Source organism: Tachyglossus aculeatus, chromosome 11 (genome assembly GCF_015852505.1).
Source record: "Tachyglossus aculeatus isolate mTacAcu1 chromosome 11, mTacAcu1.pri, whole genome shotgun sequence".
In the NCBI taxonomy this organism is placed as follows: Eukaryota; Metazoa; Chordata; class Mammalia; order Monotremata; family Tachyglossidae; genus Tachyglossus; species Tachyglossus aculeatus.
This window is the reverse complement of record NC_052076.1, coordinates 24,746,705-24,764,143: the sequence shown is the minus strand read 5'-3', so window position 1 is coordinate 24,764,143 and position 17,439 is coordinate 24,746,705. Positions and strand designations below refer to the sequence as shown.

Below are 17,439 nucleotides of genomic sequence, written 5' to 3'. Positions count from 1 at the left end.
CAATCAATCAATCAATCGTATTTATCGAGCACCGTACCAAGCGCTAAGCGGTGGAGGGCGGATTAGAACCCGGGCCCTCCAAAGAAGTGAAGTGACTTGTCCAAGGTCACCCAGCAATCAATTAATCAATCAATCAATCGTATTTATTGAGCACCGTGCTAAGCGATGGAGGGCGGATTAGAACCCAGGTCCTCCAAAGAAGTGAAGTGACTTGTCCAAGGTCACCCAGCAATCAAATCAACCAATCAACTGTATTTATTGAGCACTGTACCAAGCGCTAAGCGGTGGAGGGCGGATTAGAACCTGGGCCCTCCAAAGAAGTGAAGTGACTTGTCCAAGGTCACCCAGCAATCAATCAATCAATCGTATTTATTGAGCACTGTACCAAGCGCTAAGCGGTGGAGGGCGGATTAGAACCCAGGCCCCCCTGACGCCCGGGCTCCATCCGCCGGCGGAGAGGCTGCCGAGGGCCCAGCGCTGTACTGAGCGCCCCAGCCTTCCCCCGGAGGAGGCGTCTCCCTGCGTGACCTCTGACCCGGGCCCCCCCCCCCCCCCCCCCCGCCCCTTTGGCTCTCCTAGGTCGGACTGGTGTTGCAGTAACTGGTCTCCGGTGAGGATCGAGCGGAAAACCCCGACGGCACCACGGACCGGGAGCGGGAATTCCGGCGCGGGTTGGTCCGATTCCCGGCAGGGCGAGACCCTCCACGGGATCCTCCCGACGGAGCCCCCACGGCGCCTCAGCTCCCCGGGGCGAGTCCGGTCACCCCAGCACGGCCACCGGCCGGCGGGGGGGGGATGCCCTGTCGAAAGCTAGCTCACGATTGGCATATTATGGAGTTAACGGGTGAATAATAAAAATATATATTATATATATATATATATATTAACATTTAAGCCAGCCTTCCTGTTGCACGCTGACGAGGCTGCCGGGTCCCGTTCGGTGGCGGGTTCGGGAGCGCCTGTTGCTCGCGGGACGCTGTTGTAGACGCCCGGGGGGGGTGGGGGGGGGGACTATGTAGACGCCGCCCTCGAGGGGCCTCCGGTCTGGCGGGAGAGACGGACGTTTGATGGACATCCCGGGTAGGAGGAAGAAGGAAGAGGGCAACATTCCCAACAACATTCGCAACATTGTGGCGTGACCCGGTGGGATGCCCACCGTGACCTTTGACCCAACCCCCGGGTTTCCACGACGGCCAAGCCCGCCGCTGCCTCGGTTGCTCTGGGACCGGTGCGGGGGTTCCGGGGATTCATTTATTGAGCGCTTACTGTGTGCGGAGCACTGGACTAAGCGCTTGGGAAGTCCAGGTTGGCAGCATAATCAGCAGTAGCAATAATAACGATGGTATTTATTGAGCACTCGCTGTGTACTGAGCGCTTAGGGGAGGCCCGCTGGCACGGTGGGTCAAATAAAGATCAATCTCCCACCCGGCTGGGCCGCGGCAAGCCGATCCCGGCCGGCCGTGCCCGCTCCGGAGCGGGAGAACCGGGATCGGGGCGGCGGGGGGGGTGTCCCTCTTCTCGCTCCGCTCCCGTCATCATCATCAATCGTATTTATTGAGCGCTTACTATGTGCGGAGCACTGTACTAAGCGCTTGGGAAGTACAAATTGGCAACATAGAGAGACAGTCGTCCTATCGCACGCCTCCTCCTCCGGGCTGCCTTCGGCCGAGGGGCCTGCCGTGGTCCCGCTGGGGTCCCTGCGTCCATTTCCCCGAGGCCAAAGCGTGCTCCCTCCTCCCCCTGGAAGCCCTCCGGGTGCGGAGGCGTAAGGGGTGAGATCCGATGACGGAATAATAATATTGTTGGTATTTGTTAAGCGCTTACTATGTGCAAAGCACCGTTCTAAGCGCCGGGGAGGTTACAAGGTGATCAGGTTGTCCCACGGGGGGCTCACGATCTTAATCCCCATTTTCCAGATGAGGTAACTGAGGCACAGAGAAGTTGACTTGCCCAAAGTCACACAGCTGACAGTTGGCAGAGCTGGGATTTGAACCCGCGACCTCTGACTCCAAAGCCCGGGCTCTTTCCACTGAGCCACAGCAGCTTCTCCAGGATGCTCCGTGGGCGGGAAAGGGGACAATGGGGTCACCTTCCGTCCCTACCCTGGGGTGGACAACGCCGAAGTCGGTGGGTGAAAATAAACTCTGCTTTATTCCTTCTGCCGCTCGGTCCGTCAGCATCCCGGTCCGAGCGACCGCATCCGGAGTCTTCCCTCACGGGGTCTGGATGCGGACGTGGACGAAGAGGGTGGCCGGAGACAGGGAGGCCCCGTCCTTGGAAAGCAGGTGGATGTGGCGGTATCCTGTCCGGGGGGACCGATCAATCAATCAGTCAATCGTATTTATTGAGCGCTTACTATGTGCAGAGCACTGTACTAAGCGCTTGGGAAGTACAAGTTGGCAACACATAGAGACAGTCCCTACCCAACAGTGGGCTCGCAGTCTAAAAGACGGAAGAGGGGGTCCGGTCGGGGGCCGAGGTGGGGACGGGGAGAGACGCGGCCTTCCCAGACTGAGCCCCTTCCTTCCTCTCCCCCTCGTCCCCCTCTAAATCCCCCCCATCTTACCTCCTTTCCTTCCGCACTGCACCTGTATATATGTATATATGTTTGTACAGATTTTTTACTCTATTTTATTTGTACATATCTATTCTATTTCATCATCATCAATCGTATTTATTGAGCGCTTACTATGTGCAGAGCACTGGACTAAGCGCTTGGGAAGTCCAAATTGGCAACATCTAGAGACGGTCCCTACCCAACAGTGGGCTCACGGTCTAAAAGGGGGAGACAGAGAACGAAACCAAACATACTAACAAAATAAAATAGAATAGATATGTAGAAATAAATTAAATGGAGTAAAAAAATATGTACAAACATATATACATATATACAGGTGCTGTGGGGAAGGGAGGGAGGTAAGATGGGGGGATGGAGAGGGGGGCGAGGGGGAGAGGAAGGAAGGGGCTCAGTCTGGGAAGGCCTCCTGGAGGAGGTGAGCTCTCAGCAGGGCCTTGAAGGGAGGAAGAGAGCTATTCTATTTATTTTATTTTGTTAGTCTGTTTGGTTTTGTTCTCTGTCTCCCCCTTTTAGACTGTGAGCCCACTGTTGGGTAGGGACTGTCTCTAGATGTTGCCAATTTGTACTTCCCAAGCGCTTAGTACAGTGCTCTGCACATAGTAAGCGCTCAATAAATACGATTGATGATGATGATGATGATGTCAAGCCCAGCCCTGGAATCCCGGACCCTCCCGCCATCTCTCATAACAAGAATGGCATTTATTAATCCATCCATCAATCGTGTGCAGAGCACTGGACTAAGCGCTTGGGAAGTCCAAGTTGGCAACATATAGGGACCGTCCCTACCCAGCAGTGGGCTCACAGGCTAGAACATATCTATTTCTGTACATATACATATCTGTACATATCTATTCTATTTATTTTATTTTGTTAGTATGTTTGGTTTTGTTCTCTGTCTCCCCCTTCTAGCCTGTGAGCCCGCTGTCGGGTCGGGACCGTCTCTAGATGTTGCCAACTTGTACTTCCCAAGCGCTTAGTCCAGTGCTCTGCACACAGTAAGCGCTCAATAAATACGATTGATGATGATGATGATTATTTTACTTGTACATATCTATTCTATTTCGTTTTGTTAGTATGTTTGGCTTTGTTCTCTGTCTCCCCCTTTAAGACTGTGAGCCCACTGTTGGGTAGGGACTGTCTCTAGATGTTGCCAACTTGGACTTCCCAAGCGCTTAGTACAGTGCTCTGCACACAGTGGGCACTCAAATACGATTGATGATGGTAGAAGAAAATACTGTTCTAAGCGCTGGGGAGGTTACAAGGCGATCAGGCGGTCCCACGCGGGGCTCACGGTCTTCATCCCCATTTTCCAGATGAGGGAACTGAGGCCCAGAGAAGAGAAGTGACTTGCCCAAAGTCACACAGCTGACAATCGGTGGAGCTGGGATTTGAACCCAGGACCTCGGGCTCCAAAGCCTGTGCTCTTTTCCACTGAGCCACACTGCTTTATCAAGCACTTACTATGTGCAAAGCATTGTTTTTTTTAATGGCATTTATTAAGCGCTTACTATGTGCAAAGCACTGTTCTAAGCTGGGGAGGTTACAAGGTGATCAGGTTGTCCCACGGGGGGCTCACAGTCTTCATCCCCATTTTGCAGATGAGGTAACTGAGGCCCAGTGAAGTGACTTGCCCAAAGTCACCCAGCTGACAATTGGCAGAGCTGGGATTTGAACCCATGACCTCCGACTCCAAAACCCGGGCTCTTTCCACTGAGCCACGCTGCTTCTCCTAAGAACTGTTCTAATCAATCAATCAATCGTATTTATTGAGCGCTTACTGTGTGCAGAGCACCATACTAAGCGCTTGGGAAGTACAAGTTGGCAACACGTAGAAGCGCTGGGGAGGCTACAAGGTGATCAGGTTGTCCCACGGGAGGGGGTAGGGGGCTCATAGTCAATCCCCATTTTCCAGATGAGGGAACTGAGGCCCAGAGAAGTGACTTGCCAACAAGTGGCGGAGCCGGGATTTGATCCCATGACCACCGACTCCAAAGCCCGGGCTCTTTCCACTGAGCCACGCTGCTTCTCTCCTCAGCGGCACAATCAATCAATGGTATTTATTGAGCGCTTACTGTGTGCAGAGCACTGGACTAAGCGCTTGGGAAGTCCAAGTTGGCAACATCTAGAGACGGTCCCTACCCAACAGCGGGCTCACAGTCTTATCAATCAATTGCCTTTATTGAGCGCTTACTGTGTGCAGAGCACTGGACTAAGCGCTTGGCTTGGGAAGTAGGGAAGCAGCGTGGCTCAGTGGAAAGAGCCCGGGCTTTGGAGTCAGAGGTCATGGGTGCAAATCCCGGCTCTGCCAACTGTCAGCTGGGTGACCTTGGGCAAGTCACTTCACTTCTCTGGGCCTCAGTTCCCTCATCTGTCAAACGGGGATGAAGACTGGGAGCCCCCCGTGGGACAACCTGATCACCTTATAACCTCCCCAGCGCTTAGAACAGTGCTTGGCACATAGTAAGCACTTAACAAATAATGTCATTATTATTACAAGTTCATTCATTCAATTGTATTTATTGAGCGCTTACTGTGTGCAGAGCACTGGACTAAGCACTTGGGAAGTCCAAATTCATTCATTCAATCATATTTATTGAGCGCTTACTGTGGGCAGAACACTGGCCTGAGCCCTTGGAAGTCCAAGTTCGTTCATTCATTCATTCAATCGGATTTATTGAGCGCTTACTGTGTGCAGACCAAATTCATTCATTCATTCAATCATATTTATTGAGCGCTGACTGTGGGCAGAACACTGGCCTGAGCCCTTGGGAAGTCCAAGTTCATTCATTCATTCAATCGTATTTGTTGAGCGCTTACTGTGTGCAGAGCACTGGACTAAGCACTTGGGAAGTCCAAATTCATTCATTCAATCATATTTATTGAGCGCTTACTGTGGGCAGAACACTGGCCTGAGCCCTTGGGAAGTCCAAGCTCATTCATTCATTCATTCATTCAATCAGATTTATTGAGCGCTTACTGTGTGCAGACCAAATTCATTCATTCATTCATTCATTCAATCATATTTATTGAGCGCTTACTGTGGGCAGAACACTGGCCTGAGGCCTTGGGAAGTCCAAGCTCATTCATTCATTCATTCAATCGGATTTATTGAGTGCTTACAGTGTGCACAGCACTGGACTAAGCACTTGGGAAGTCCAAATTCATTCATTCAGTCATATTTATTGAGCGCTTACTGTGGGCAGAACACTGGCCTGAGCCCTTGGGAAGTCCAAGCTCATTCATTCATTCATTCAATCGGATTTATTGAGCGCTTACTGTGTGCAGAGCACTGGACTAAGCGCTTGGGAAGTCCAAGTTCATTCGCTGTGGGACAACCTGATCACCTTGTAACCTCCCCCGGGCTTAGAACAGTGCTTTGCATCATCATCATCATCAATCGTATTTATTGAGTGCTTACTATGTGCAGAGCACCGTACGAAGCGCTTGGGAAGTACAAATTGGCAACATCTAGAGACGGTCCCTACCCAACAGTGGGCTCACAGTCTACAAGGGGCAGACAGAGAACAAAACCAAACAGAAACAAAATAAAATAAATAGAAGAGCTATGTACAAGTAAAATAAATCAATAAATAGAGTAATAAATATGCTTTGCACATAGTAAGCCCCTTCCTTCCTCATCCCCCTCTGCATCCCCCCCATCTTACCTCCTTCCCTTCCCCACAGCACCTGTATAGATGGATATATGTTTGTACATATTTTTTACTCTATTTTATTTGTACATATCTATTCTATTTGATTTTGTTAGTCTGTTTGGTTTTGTTCTCCGTCTCCCCCTTTTAGACTGTGAGCCCACCGTTGGGTAGGGACCGTCTCTAGGTGTTGCCAATTTGGACTTCCCAAGCGCTTAGCCCGGTGCTCTGCACATAGTAAGTGCTCAATAAATACGATTGATGATGATGATGATGAATAAATGCCATTAAAATATATATATATATATACCCACCTTGCTTCAGGCTGCCCAGGGGCAGGGTGAACTGGCCCACGAAGTCGTTGCTGGACGTGGCGTCGTAGTCCTCCACCACAAAGCGCACCAAGGCCAGCTCGGGCACTCGCACCCGGAACCGCAGCCGCTGCCCCCAGTGCGGGTTGAAGCCTGCGTGGGCGGCAGAGCCCCCAATTTGTCCATCCCCCAGCCTCTGATCTACCTCCCCCCGGCCCCACCGAGGCCAACGTCCCCCTCCGCGCCGTCCCCGTACCATTGTTTAGCACGTAGGTGGTCTCCTGGCGGGCACAGTCCCCGGGCACCCCGTGGATCTCCACCCTCACCAGCGGGTCCACGATGGAGTTGGGCTTCTCTGCGTTCAGCTTGGGCAGCTGCTGGGCGCTCAGCACCTGCCCCGCGGGGATGGAACCAGCCCCTTGGTTCTTCTGATCAATCGATCGATCGATCGTATTGATTGAGTGCTTACTGGGCGCGGAGCACCGGACTGAGCGCTTGGGGAGGCCAAGTTGGCAACGCGTAGGGACGGTCCCTACCCAACAGCGGGCTCACAGGCTAGAAGGGGGTGACAGACAACAAAACCAAACATATTAACAAAATAAAATAAATAGAATAGATAGGTACCAGTAAAATAAATAGAGTAATCAATCCGTACAAACATATAGACATCTATCCAGGTGCTGTGGGGAAGGGAAGGAGGTAAGGCGGGAGGGATGGAGAGAGGAAGGAGGAGGTGAAGCCCGCTTCTAGCCCGCTGTTGGGGAGGGACCGTCTCTCTATGTTGCCCATTTGGACTTCCCAAGCGCTTAGTACAGCGCTCTGCACACAGCAAGCGCTCGATAAATACGGTTGGATGAGGGAGTGGTTTTGGCCGCACCCCCCAAATCCAGCGACCCGAGGCAGCCGGGTGGGCGTCTGCCTGGGGTTCAGTCATATTTATTGAGCTCTTACTGTGTGCAGAGCACTGGACTAAGCGCCTGGGAAGTCCAAGTTGGCAACATCTAGAGACGGTCCCGACCCAACTGTCGGATTCAAGGCCCTACTGAGAGCTCACCTCCTCCAGGAGGCCTTCCCAGACTGAGCCCCTTCCTTCCTCTCCCCCTCGTCCCCCTCTCCATCCCCCCCATCTTACCTCCTTCCCTTCCCCACAGCACCTGTACATATGGATATATGTTTGTACAGATTTATTACTCTATTTGTTGATTTATTTTACTTGTACCTATCTATTCTATTTATTTTATTTTGTTAGTATGTTTGGTTTTGTTCTCTGTCTCCCCCCTCTAGGCTGTGAGCCCACTGTTGGGTAGGGACTGTATATGTTGCCAGCTTGTACTTCCCAAGCGCTTAGTACAGTGCTCTGCACACAGTAAGCGCTCAATAAATACGATTGATTGATTGATTAAGTGCTTACTATTAAGGCTTTGAAGGTAATAATAACAATAATAATGGCATTTATTAAGAGCTTACTATGTGCAAAGCACTGTTCTAAGCACTGGAGAGGTTACAAGGTAATCAGGTTGTCCCACAGGGGGCTCCCAGTCTTCATCCCCATTTTCCAGATGAGGTAACCGAGGCCCAGAGAAGTGAAGCAACTTGCCCAAAGTCACCCAGCTGACAATTGGCAGAGCTGGGATTTGAACCCGTGACCTCTGACTCCAAAGCCCGGGCTCTTTTTCACTGAGCCGCGCTGCTTCGGATCCATGCTGTTTCTGTCTGTTGTGTGACCTTGGGCAAGTCACTTCACTTCTCTGGGCCTCGGTTCCCTCATCTGTAAAATGGGGATGAAGACTGGGAGCCCCACGTGGGACACCCTGATCACCCTGTATCCCCCCCCCCCAGCGCTTAGAACAGTGCTTGGCACATAGTAAGCGCTTAACAAATGCCATCGTTATTATTATACCCTGCTCTATACCCTCTCCTAGCTGAAATTTCTTTGTGGTCATTCGTTCAATCGTATTTATTAATCAATCAATCAATCAATCGTATTTATTGAGCGCTTACTGTGTGCAGAGCACTGGACTAAGTGCTTTGAGTTGGACTCCGTACTCTTGACTTAGACTGTGAGCCCCACATGGGACAACCTGATCACCTTGTATCTTCCCCGGCTCTTAGAACAGTGCTTGGCACATAGTAAGTGCTTAACAAATACCAAAATTACTATCATTATTATTAACTGCAAGTTCCTTGTGGGCAGGGAGAAGCAGCGTGGCTCAGTGGAAAGAGCCTGGGCTTTGGAGTCAGAGGTCACGGGTTCAAATTCCGCCAACTGTCAGCTGTGTGACTTTGGGCAAGTCGCTTCACTTCTCTGGGCCTCAGTTCCCTATCTGGAAAATGGGGATGAAGACTGTGAGCCCCCCGTGGGACATCCTGATCACCTCGTAACCTCCCCAGCGCTTAGAACAGTGCTTTGCACATAGTAAGTGCTTAATAAATGCCATCATTATTATTATTATTATTAACAAATACCAAAATTACTATTATTATTATTAACTGCAAGTTCCTTGTGGGCAGGGAGAAGCAGCGTGGCTCAGTGGAAAGAGCCCGGGCTTTGGAGTCCGAGGTCATGGGTTCAAATGCCGCCTCCGCCAACTGTCAGCTGTGTGACTTTGGGCAAGTCACTTCACTTCTCTGGGCCTCAGTTCCCTCATCTGGAAAATGAGGATGAAGACTGGGAGCTTCCCCGTGGGACACCCTGATCACCTTGTAACCACCCCAGTGCTTAGAACAGTGCTTTGCACATAGTAAGTGCTTAATAAATGCTATCATCATTATTATCTACCAACTCTATTGGATTGGACTCTCCCAAGCGCTTAGTACGGTGCCCTGCACGCAAAAAGCGCTCAGTAAATCCCAACACTCAGGTTTGACCAATCCCTGGGAGCCCCACCCCCTCTGTAATAATAATAATAATAATGATGATGATGGTCCCACCCCCTCTGTAATAATAATAATGATAATACTAATGATGGTATTTGTTAAGCGCTTACTATGTGCAAAGCACCGTTCTAAGTGCTGGGGAGGTTACAAGGTGATCAGGTTGTCCCACGGGAGGCTCACGGTTTTAATCCTCATTTTCCAGATGAGGGAACTGAGGCCCAGGGAAGTGAAGTGACTTGCCCAGGGTCACCCAGCCGACAGTTGGCGGAGCCGGGATTCGAACCCAGGACCTCTGACTCCAAAGCCCGGGCTCTTTCCACTGAGCCACGCTGCTTTTTTGTCGCTCCCCACGAGGAGCCCAGCACCCTGGAGGCTCTGCCCTGCCACCCGGGTGGTGCCCGCCGTCGGGTAGGGACCGTCTCTAGATGTTGCCAACTTGGACTTCCCAAGCGCTCAGTCCAGTGCTCTGCACACAGGAAGCGCTCAATAAGTAGGATGGAACGAATGGGGGGGTCCCGTCTGCCCAGCCCACCTGGACCGTGAGGGTGGCGAGAGGAGGGCCGGGCCGCTCGGGGTCAAAGGTCGTCTCCTGGCGGCGCAGAAAGCTGGGCTTGAGGACGTAGCCGCAGCGCCCGTTCACTAGGAATCGCCCGGCGTTGAGGTCCATCTCATAGCCGGGGGTCTGGAAGTTCAGAGCCACTGCGGACGGACCAGAGTTGGCAGAGGTCAATCAATCAATCGTATTTATCGAGCGCTTACTGTGTGCAGAGCACTGGACTAAGCGCTTAAAAGACACTGTTCTAAGCGCTGGGGAGGTTACAAGGTGATCAGGTTGTCTCCCGTGGGGCTCACGGTCTTCATCCCCATTATATAGATGAGGTAACTGAGGCACAGAGAAGTGACTCGCCCAAAGTCACACAGCTGACCGTTGGCAGAGCTGGGATTTGAACCCATGACCTCACAGTCTTTTAGACTGTGAGCCCACTGTTGGGTAGGGACTGTCTCTATGTGTTGCCAATTTGTACTTCCCAAGCGCTTAGTACAGTGTTCTGCACATAGTATGCGCTCAATAAATACGATTGATTGATTGATTGATTGATTGAGTCCAAAGCCCGGGCTCTTTCCACTGAGCCACGCCATAGGCCTGTCATGGGGAGCCGACAAGGACCGCCGCGGCGGCGAGGAGGAGGCCCCTGGGCGCCATCTCTCCCCTCCAGCGCTTAGAACAGTGCTTTGCACATAATAATAATAATAATAATAATAATGGCATTTATTAAGCGCTTACTATGTGCAAAGCACTGTTCTAAGCGCTGGGGAGGTTACAAGGTGATCAGGTTGTCCCACGGGGGGGCTCACAGTCTTCATCCCATTTTACGGATGAGGGAACTGAGGCCCAGAGAAGTGAAGTGGCTTGCCCAAGGTCCCACAGCCAACAGGTGGCGGAGCCGGGATTCGAACCCACGACCTCTGACTCCAAAGCCCGGGCTCCTTCCACTGAGCCGCGCTGCTTCTCCAGGTGTAGTAAGCGCTTAACAAATACCACCATTATTAGTAATAAATAATAAATACGATAAATATTATGATCAATAAATACGATTGATTGATCGATTGATATTATTATTTTGGATGGGTCCCTGCATCAGGACCCCAATTTCCATCCCTGAGCAGCCCCCATCTGCCCCCTCCCCTCTCAGCCCCGAGAGACCCCCGGGGTCTCACAGGGCGACGCATTCATTCATTCATAGAGAAGCAGCGGGGCTCAGTGGAAAGAGCCCGGGCTTTGGAGTCAGAGGTCATGGGTTCAAATCCCGGCCCCACCGACTGTCAGCTGGGTGACTTTGGGCAAGTCACTTCACTTCTCTGGGCCTCAGTTCCCTCATCTGGAAAACGGGGATGAAGACTGTGAGCCCCCTCTGGGACAACCTACCTTGTAACCTCCCCAGCGCTTAGAACAGTGCTTGGCACATAGTAAGCGCTTAATACATGCCATCCTCTTTATTATTATTATTATTATTATTATTATTAATTATCCTTTCCCCTTCCCCTCACCAACCAGCTAGCCCTCCCCTTGCTAACCTGCTGGGCCTTTGCTTACCAGGTCGATCGCCTCCCTCACTGCTCCGACGGCATTCCCAATCAACCAATCCATCAATAATAATAATAATGATAATAATCAATCGATCAATCGTATTTATTGAGCGCTTACTGTGTGCAGAGCACTGTACTAAGCGCTTGGGAAGTACAAGGTGGCAACATATAGAGACAGTCCCTACCCAACAGTGGGCTCACAGTCTAGAAGGGGGAGACAGAGAACAAAACCAAACATTTGTTAAGCGCTTACTACATGCCAAGCACTGTTCTAAGCGCTGGGGAGGATACAAAGTGATCAGGTTGTCCCACCTGGGGCTCCCAGTCTTAATCCCCATTTTCCAGATGAGGTCACTGAGGCCCAGAGAAGGGAAGTGACTTACCCAAAGTCACACAGCTTAGTGTGCCTCTAGAGCACCGTACTAATCAATCAGTCAATCGTATTTATTGAGCGCTTACTTCTTCCTTCCTTCAATCGTATTTATTGAGCGCTTACTGTGTGCAGAGCACTGGACTAAGCGCTTGGGAAGTACAAATCGGCAACATAGAATAATAATGGTGCTATTCATTCCTGTGTGCAGAGCACTGGACTAAGCGCTTGGGAAGTCCAAGTTGGCAACATTTAGTGACAGTCCCTACCCAACAGTGGGCTCACAGTCTAGAATAATAATAATCATAATAATAATAATAATTGGCATTTGTTAAGGGCTTACTATGTGCAAAGCACTGTTCTAAGCGCTGGGGAGGTTACAGGGTGATCAGGTTGTCCCATGTGGGGCTCACAGTCTTAATCCCCATTTTACAGATGAGGGAACTGAGGCCCAGAGAAGTTAAGTGACTTGCCCAAGATCACACAGCAGACATGTGGCGGAGTCGGGATTCGAACCCATGACCTCTGATTCCAAAGCCCGGGCTCTTTCCACTGAGCCACGATTTAAGAGTTAGTGGCCGGATTATTAACCCTTCACTCACCACACTGCTAGCCATCCCCTGCCCCCCAAAGAATAATAATACTAATGATGGCATTTATTAAGCGCTTACAACGTGCAAAGCACCGTTCTAAGCGCTGGGGAGGTTATCAGGAAATCAGGTTGTCCCATGTGGGGCTCCCAGTCTTCATCCCCATTTTCCAGATGAGGGAACTGAGGCCCAGAGAAGCGAAGTGACGTAGCTGATATTGCGGAGCCGGGATATGTACATATGTTTGTACATATTTACTACTCTATTTATTTATTTATTTTACTTGTACATATCTATTCTATTTATTTTATTTTGTTAGTATGTTTGGTTTTGTTCTGTCTCCCCCTTTTAGACTGTGAGCCCACTGTCGGGTAGGGACCATCTCTAGATGTTGCCGACTTGGGCTTCCCAAGCGCTTAGTCCAGTGCTGTGCACACAGTAAGCGCTCAATAAATACGATTGATGATGATGATGATGATGATTTGAACCCTTGACCTCTGACTCCAAAGCCCGGGCTCCTTCCGCTGATCCCCGCCGCTTCTAACGCCCCCCCGGCCCCCTCACCGAGCTGGCAGCCCCCGTTCCACATCTCCTGGGGGCTGTAGTTGGCGGAGGTCATGCGGAAACCCTGCGGGTACACGCGGCTCAGCTGGCGGGTGTTGTGTCGCACGAAGTCGTTGCCTGCGAGGACCGAAGGGCCGCTCTGGAGGTGGGGGGGCCCGGCCCGGGACCCCCAAATCCCCCCAAATAGCCCCCGCGGGGTCCAGGCCGCCCCCCCAAACCGGCTACCTACCGGCCTCGCGGATGAGCTTCCTGGCCTTGCGTTCACTGAGAGAGCAGACGTGGCAGGCCCGGGCCCGGCTCCTCGGCGAGGGCCCGGGGGGCGTCCGGGCCCGGAGCCGGGGGGCCGCCCGGCCACGGTAATGGGTGGCCCGGCAGTAGACCACCAAGTCCGACAGCTCGGGGGCAATCTGGAGGGTCGCCTTGGCCTGCGGGTCGATCAATCAATCAATCAATCAATCGGATTTATTGAGCGCTCGCTGGGTGTGCCTAATCCTCCTTGTACCTATCCTATTTATTTTGTTAGTACGTTTGGTTTTGTTCTCTGTCCCCCCCTTTCAGTGATGCTGACGGTACTGATTAAGCGCTTACTATGTGCCAAGCACTGTTCTGAGCGCTGGGGTAGATACAGAGTAATCGAGCTGTCCCACGTGGGGCTCCCAGACTTCATCCCCATTTGACAGACGAGGGAACCGAGGCCCGGAGAAGTGAAGTGACTGGCCCAAAGTCCCACAGCTGACAGTTGGCGGAGCCCGGGATTCGAACCCATGACCTCTGACTCCAAAGCCCGGGCTCTTTCCACTGAGCCACGCTGCAGGGACACTGTGACTGTGAGCCCACTGTTGGGTAGGGCCCGTCTCTAGATGTTGCCAACTTGGACTTCCCAAGCGCTGAGTCCAGTGCTCTGCACGCAGTAAGCGCTCAATAAATATGATTGATTGATTGATTGGTTAATCTTCCTTGTACCTATCTATTCTATTTATTTTATTTTGTTAGTACGTTTGGTTTTGTTCTCTGTCTCCCCCTTTTAGACTGTGAGCCCGCTGTTGGGTAGGGACTGTCTCGAGATGTTGCCAACTTGGACTTTCCAAGTGCTTAGTCCACTGCTCTGCACAAAGTAAGCGCTCAATAAATACGATTGATTGATTGATTAATCTCCCTTGTACCTATCTATTCTATTTATTTTATTTTGTTAGTACATTTGGTTTTGTTCTCTGTCTCCCCCTTTTAGCCTGTGAACCCGCTGTTGGGTAGGGACCGTCTCTAGATGTTGCCAACTTGGACTTCCCCAGCGCTTAGTCGGGTGCTTTGCACACAGTAAGCGCTCAATCAATCAATCAATCAGTTGTATTTATTGAGCGCTTACTGTGTGCAGAGCACTGGACTAAGCACTGGGGAAGTCCAAGTTGGCAACATCTAGAGACAGTCCCTACCCAACAGGGGGCTCACAGTCTAAAAGGGGGAGACAGAGAACAAAACCAAACATACTAACAAAATAAAATAAATAGAATAGATAGGTACAAGTAAAATAAATAAATAAATAAATAGAGTGATGAATCTGTACAACCATATAGACATCTATACAGGTGCTGTGGGGAAGGGAAGGAGGTAAGATGGGGGGGTGGAGAGGGGGAGAGGAAGGAAGGGGCTCAGTCTGGGAAGGCCTCCTGAAGCAATCAATCGTATTTATTGAGCACTTACTGTGTGTACATATTTATTACTCTATTTATTTATTTATTTATTTATTTTACTTGTACCTATCTATTCTATTTATTTTATTTTGTTAGTACGTTTGGTTTTGTTCTCTGTCTCCCCCTTTTAGACTGTGAGCCCACTGTTGGGTAGGGACCGTCTCTAGATGTTGCCAACTTGGACTTCCCAAGCGCTGAATCCAGTGCTCTGCACACAGTAAGCACTCAATAAATACGATTGATTGATTGAGCGCTTACTGTGTGTACATATTTATTACTCTATTGATTTATTTTACTTGTACCTATCTATTCTATTTATTTTATTTTGTTAGTACGTTTGCTTTTGTTCTCTGTCTCCCCCTTTTAGACTGTGAGCCCGCTGTTGGGTAGGGACCGTCTCTAGATGTCGCCAACTTGGCCTTCCCAAGCGCTTCGTCCGGTGCTCTGCACACAGTAAGCGCTCAGTAAATACGATTGATTGATTGATTGATGACTTCCCAAGTCCAGTGCTCTGCACACAGTAAGCGCTCAGTAAATATGACTGGACGAATGGATGAATGAATGAATATCCCCCCAGTGTTTGGAACAGTGCTTCGTACATAGTAAGCGCTCAATAAATACGATTGATTGATTGATTGATTGACTTCCCAAGTCCAGTGCTCTGCACACAGTAAGCGCTCAATCAATACGACTGAATGGATGGATGGATGAATGAATGAATGAATATCCCCCCCCGGCGCTTAAGCGCTCAATAAATACGATTGATTGATTGATTGATTGACTTCCCAAGTCCAGTGCTCTGCACACAGTAAGCGCTCAATCAATACGACTGAATGGATGAATGAATGAATGAATGAATGAATATCCCCCCCGGCGCTTAGAACAGTGCTTCGCCCATAGTAAGCGCTGAACAAATACCCTTATTATTATAAGCCGGCCCTCGCCCTGTCCCCCTCACCCTCCTCCTGGGCTCAGAGGCCTCGGCCTCGCCCTCCTCGTCCTCGTCTTCGTCCTCGTCCTCCCGGTCGGACGCGAAGCCGGCGCCGTCCTCGGCACGCGGGCCGGGCAACTTCTTCGCCTTGATCAGGACTTTGCCCTTCAGCTGCTGCGGGGGGGGACGGCGGGGGCGGAGGATGGGGTCCCGCCCCCGCCGAGACCCCCAAACCGAGCCTTGCCCAGAGGGACCCCCCTACACCCAGTCCTCCCCGAGGAACCCCCTTGGTGCCCCCCAAACCCAAGGTGGCTTCGTCTCCCCCATCGCCCCGAACCCAGAACCCAAGCTGGGCAGCACCTCCGGGGAAGGCAGCTCCTTGGGCACGCGCCCATCCAGGGTTTCGGTGACCAACATGTCCCCAAGGATGGTCCGGAGATGCCGGGCCATGGTGGCCTGCTGCTCCGGCCCGCAGTGGTTTTCCAGGGACAAGATGACCGGATACGGCGAGGCCTAGGGGTGGGAATGGAGAGGGGGCGGGCTCGGAAACCGAGGAGCACCGGGGGTGTCCCCAACCGTCACCCAGATATCAATAAACATCAATACTATATTGATATTTAATCATCGATATTAAATACGCTCAATAAATACGATCGATCGACTGATTACAAGCCTCCATGGCGTTAAGCATAGGTCGCAGGCATTTCAACCCTTGGCCTTCGGAAGCAGATTGCTGGGGAGAAATCGATTCACGACAAGTGAATCTAGGATCTAAATCAATCAATCATCAATCAATTGTATTTATTGAGCGCTTACTGTGTGCGGAGCACTGTACTAAGCGCTTGGGAAGTACAAATTGGCAACATATAGAGGCAGTCCCTACCCAACAGTGGGCTCACAGTCTAAAATCCAGGTCAAAGCTACCCTTTAAACCATGATCACTGACACCCAAAAGTAAGAGCCCAGCAATAGGCAATGGCAAGTCATTCATTCATTCAATCGTATCTTTATTCAGTCGTATTTATTGAGAATTTACTAAGCGCTTGGGAAAATATGAAAAAAAACAGCTGCATTCCCTGGCCACAAAGAGCTTACAGTCTACAGAGCTTTCAGTCTAGATGACAAGAATTTTCACAACCAAAATGACACCTGTATATATGTCTATAAGTTTGTACATATTTATTACTCTATTTATTTATTTTACTTGTACATATCTAATCTATTCTATTTTATTTTGTTAGTATGTTTGGTTTTGTTCTCTGTCTCCCCCTTCTAGACTGTGAGCCCATTGTTGGGTAGAGACTGTCTCTATATGTTGCCAACTTATACTTCCCAAGTGCTTAGTCCAGTGCTCTGCACACAGTAAGCGCTCAATAAATACGACTGATTGATTGATTGATTGATTACAAGTCTCCATGGCGTTCAGCATAGGTCATAGGTATTTCAACCCTTGGCCTTCTGAAGCAGATTGCTGGGGAGAAATCGATTCATGAAAAGTTAAATCTAGGATCTAAAATCCAGGTCAAGCTACCCTTTAAACCATGATCCCTGACACCCAAAAGTAAAGAGCCCAGCAATAGGCAATGGCAAGTCATTCATTCATTCAATCGTATTTATTGAGAGTTTGCTAAGCGCTTGGGAGAATACGGCAAAAAACAGATGCATTCCCTGGCCGCAAAGAGCTTACAGTCTAGAGAGCTTTCAGTCTAGACATGACAAGAATTTTCACAACCAAAATGACACCTGTATATATGTCTATATGTTTGTACATATTTATTACTCTATTTATTTA

General features: G+C 50.4%; 2 protein-coding genes across 3 annotated transcripts in view; one reads left to right on the top strand and one right to left on the bottom strand.

Annotated features, from left to right (window-relative positions):
- The window catches only part of NMT1 (N-myristoyltransferase 1), an 89,920-nt gene extending 89,036 nt beyond the window's left edge, over positions 1–884 (top strand). The window contains exon 13 of the mRNA XM_038754272.1: positions 580–884. Within this exon, the coding sequence (XP_038610200.1) occupies positions 580–600 (21 nt within the window). The 3' untranslated portion in view covers positions 601–884. The remainder of the gene's footprint in view (positions 1–579) is intronic.
- A 1,102-nt stretch (positions 885–1,986) lies between these two features.
- PLCD3 (phospholipase C delta 3) overlaps positions 1,987–17,439 on the bottom strand; it is a 64,150-nt gene continuing 48,697 nt past the window's right edge. The window contains exons 8-15 of one of the 2 annotated variants that reach the window (XM_038754170.1): positions 16,008–16,160; positions 15,675–15,821; positions 13,258–13,453; positions 13,029–13,145; positions 9,949–10,115; positions 6,796–6,931; positions 6,543–6,692; positions 1,987–2,302 (exon numbers count right to left, since the gene is read on the bottom strand). In XM_038754170.1, the coding sequence (XP_038610098.1) occupies positions 2,214–2,302; positions 6,543–6,692; positions 6,796–6,931; positions 9,949–10,115; positions 13,029–13,145; positions 13,258–13,453; positions 15,675–15,821; positions 16,008–16,160 (1,155 nt within the window). In that variant the 3' untranslated portion in view covers positions 1,987–2,213. The remainder of the gene's footprint in view (positions 2,303–6,542; positions 6,693–6,795; positions 6,932–9,948; positions 10,116–13,028; positions 13,146–13,257; positions 13,454–15,674; positions 15,822–16,007; positions 16,161–17,439) is intronic. The other variant, XM_038754171.1, reaches the window with a different exon arrangement.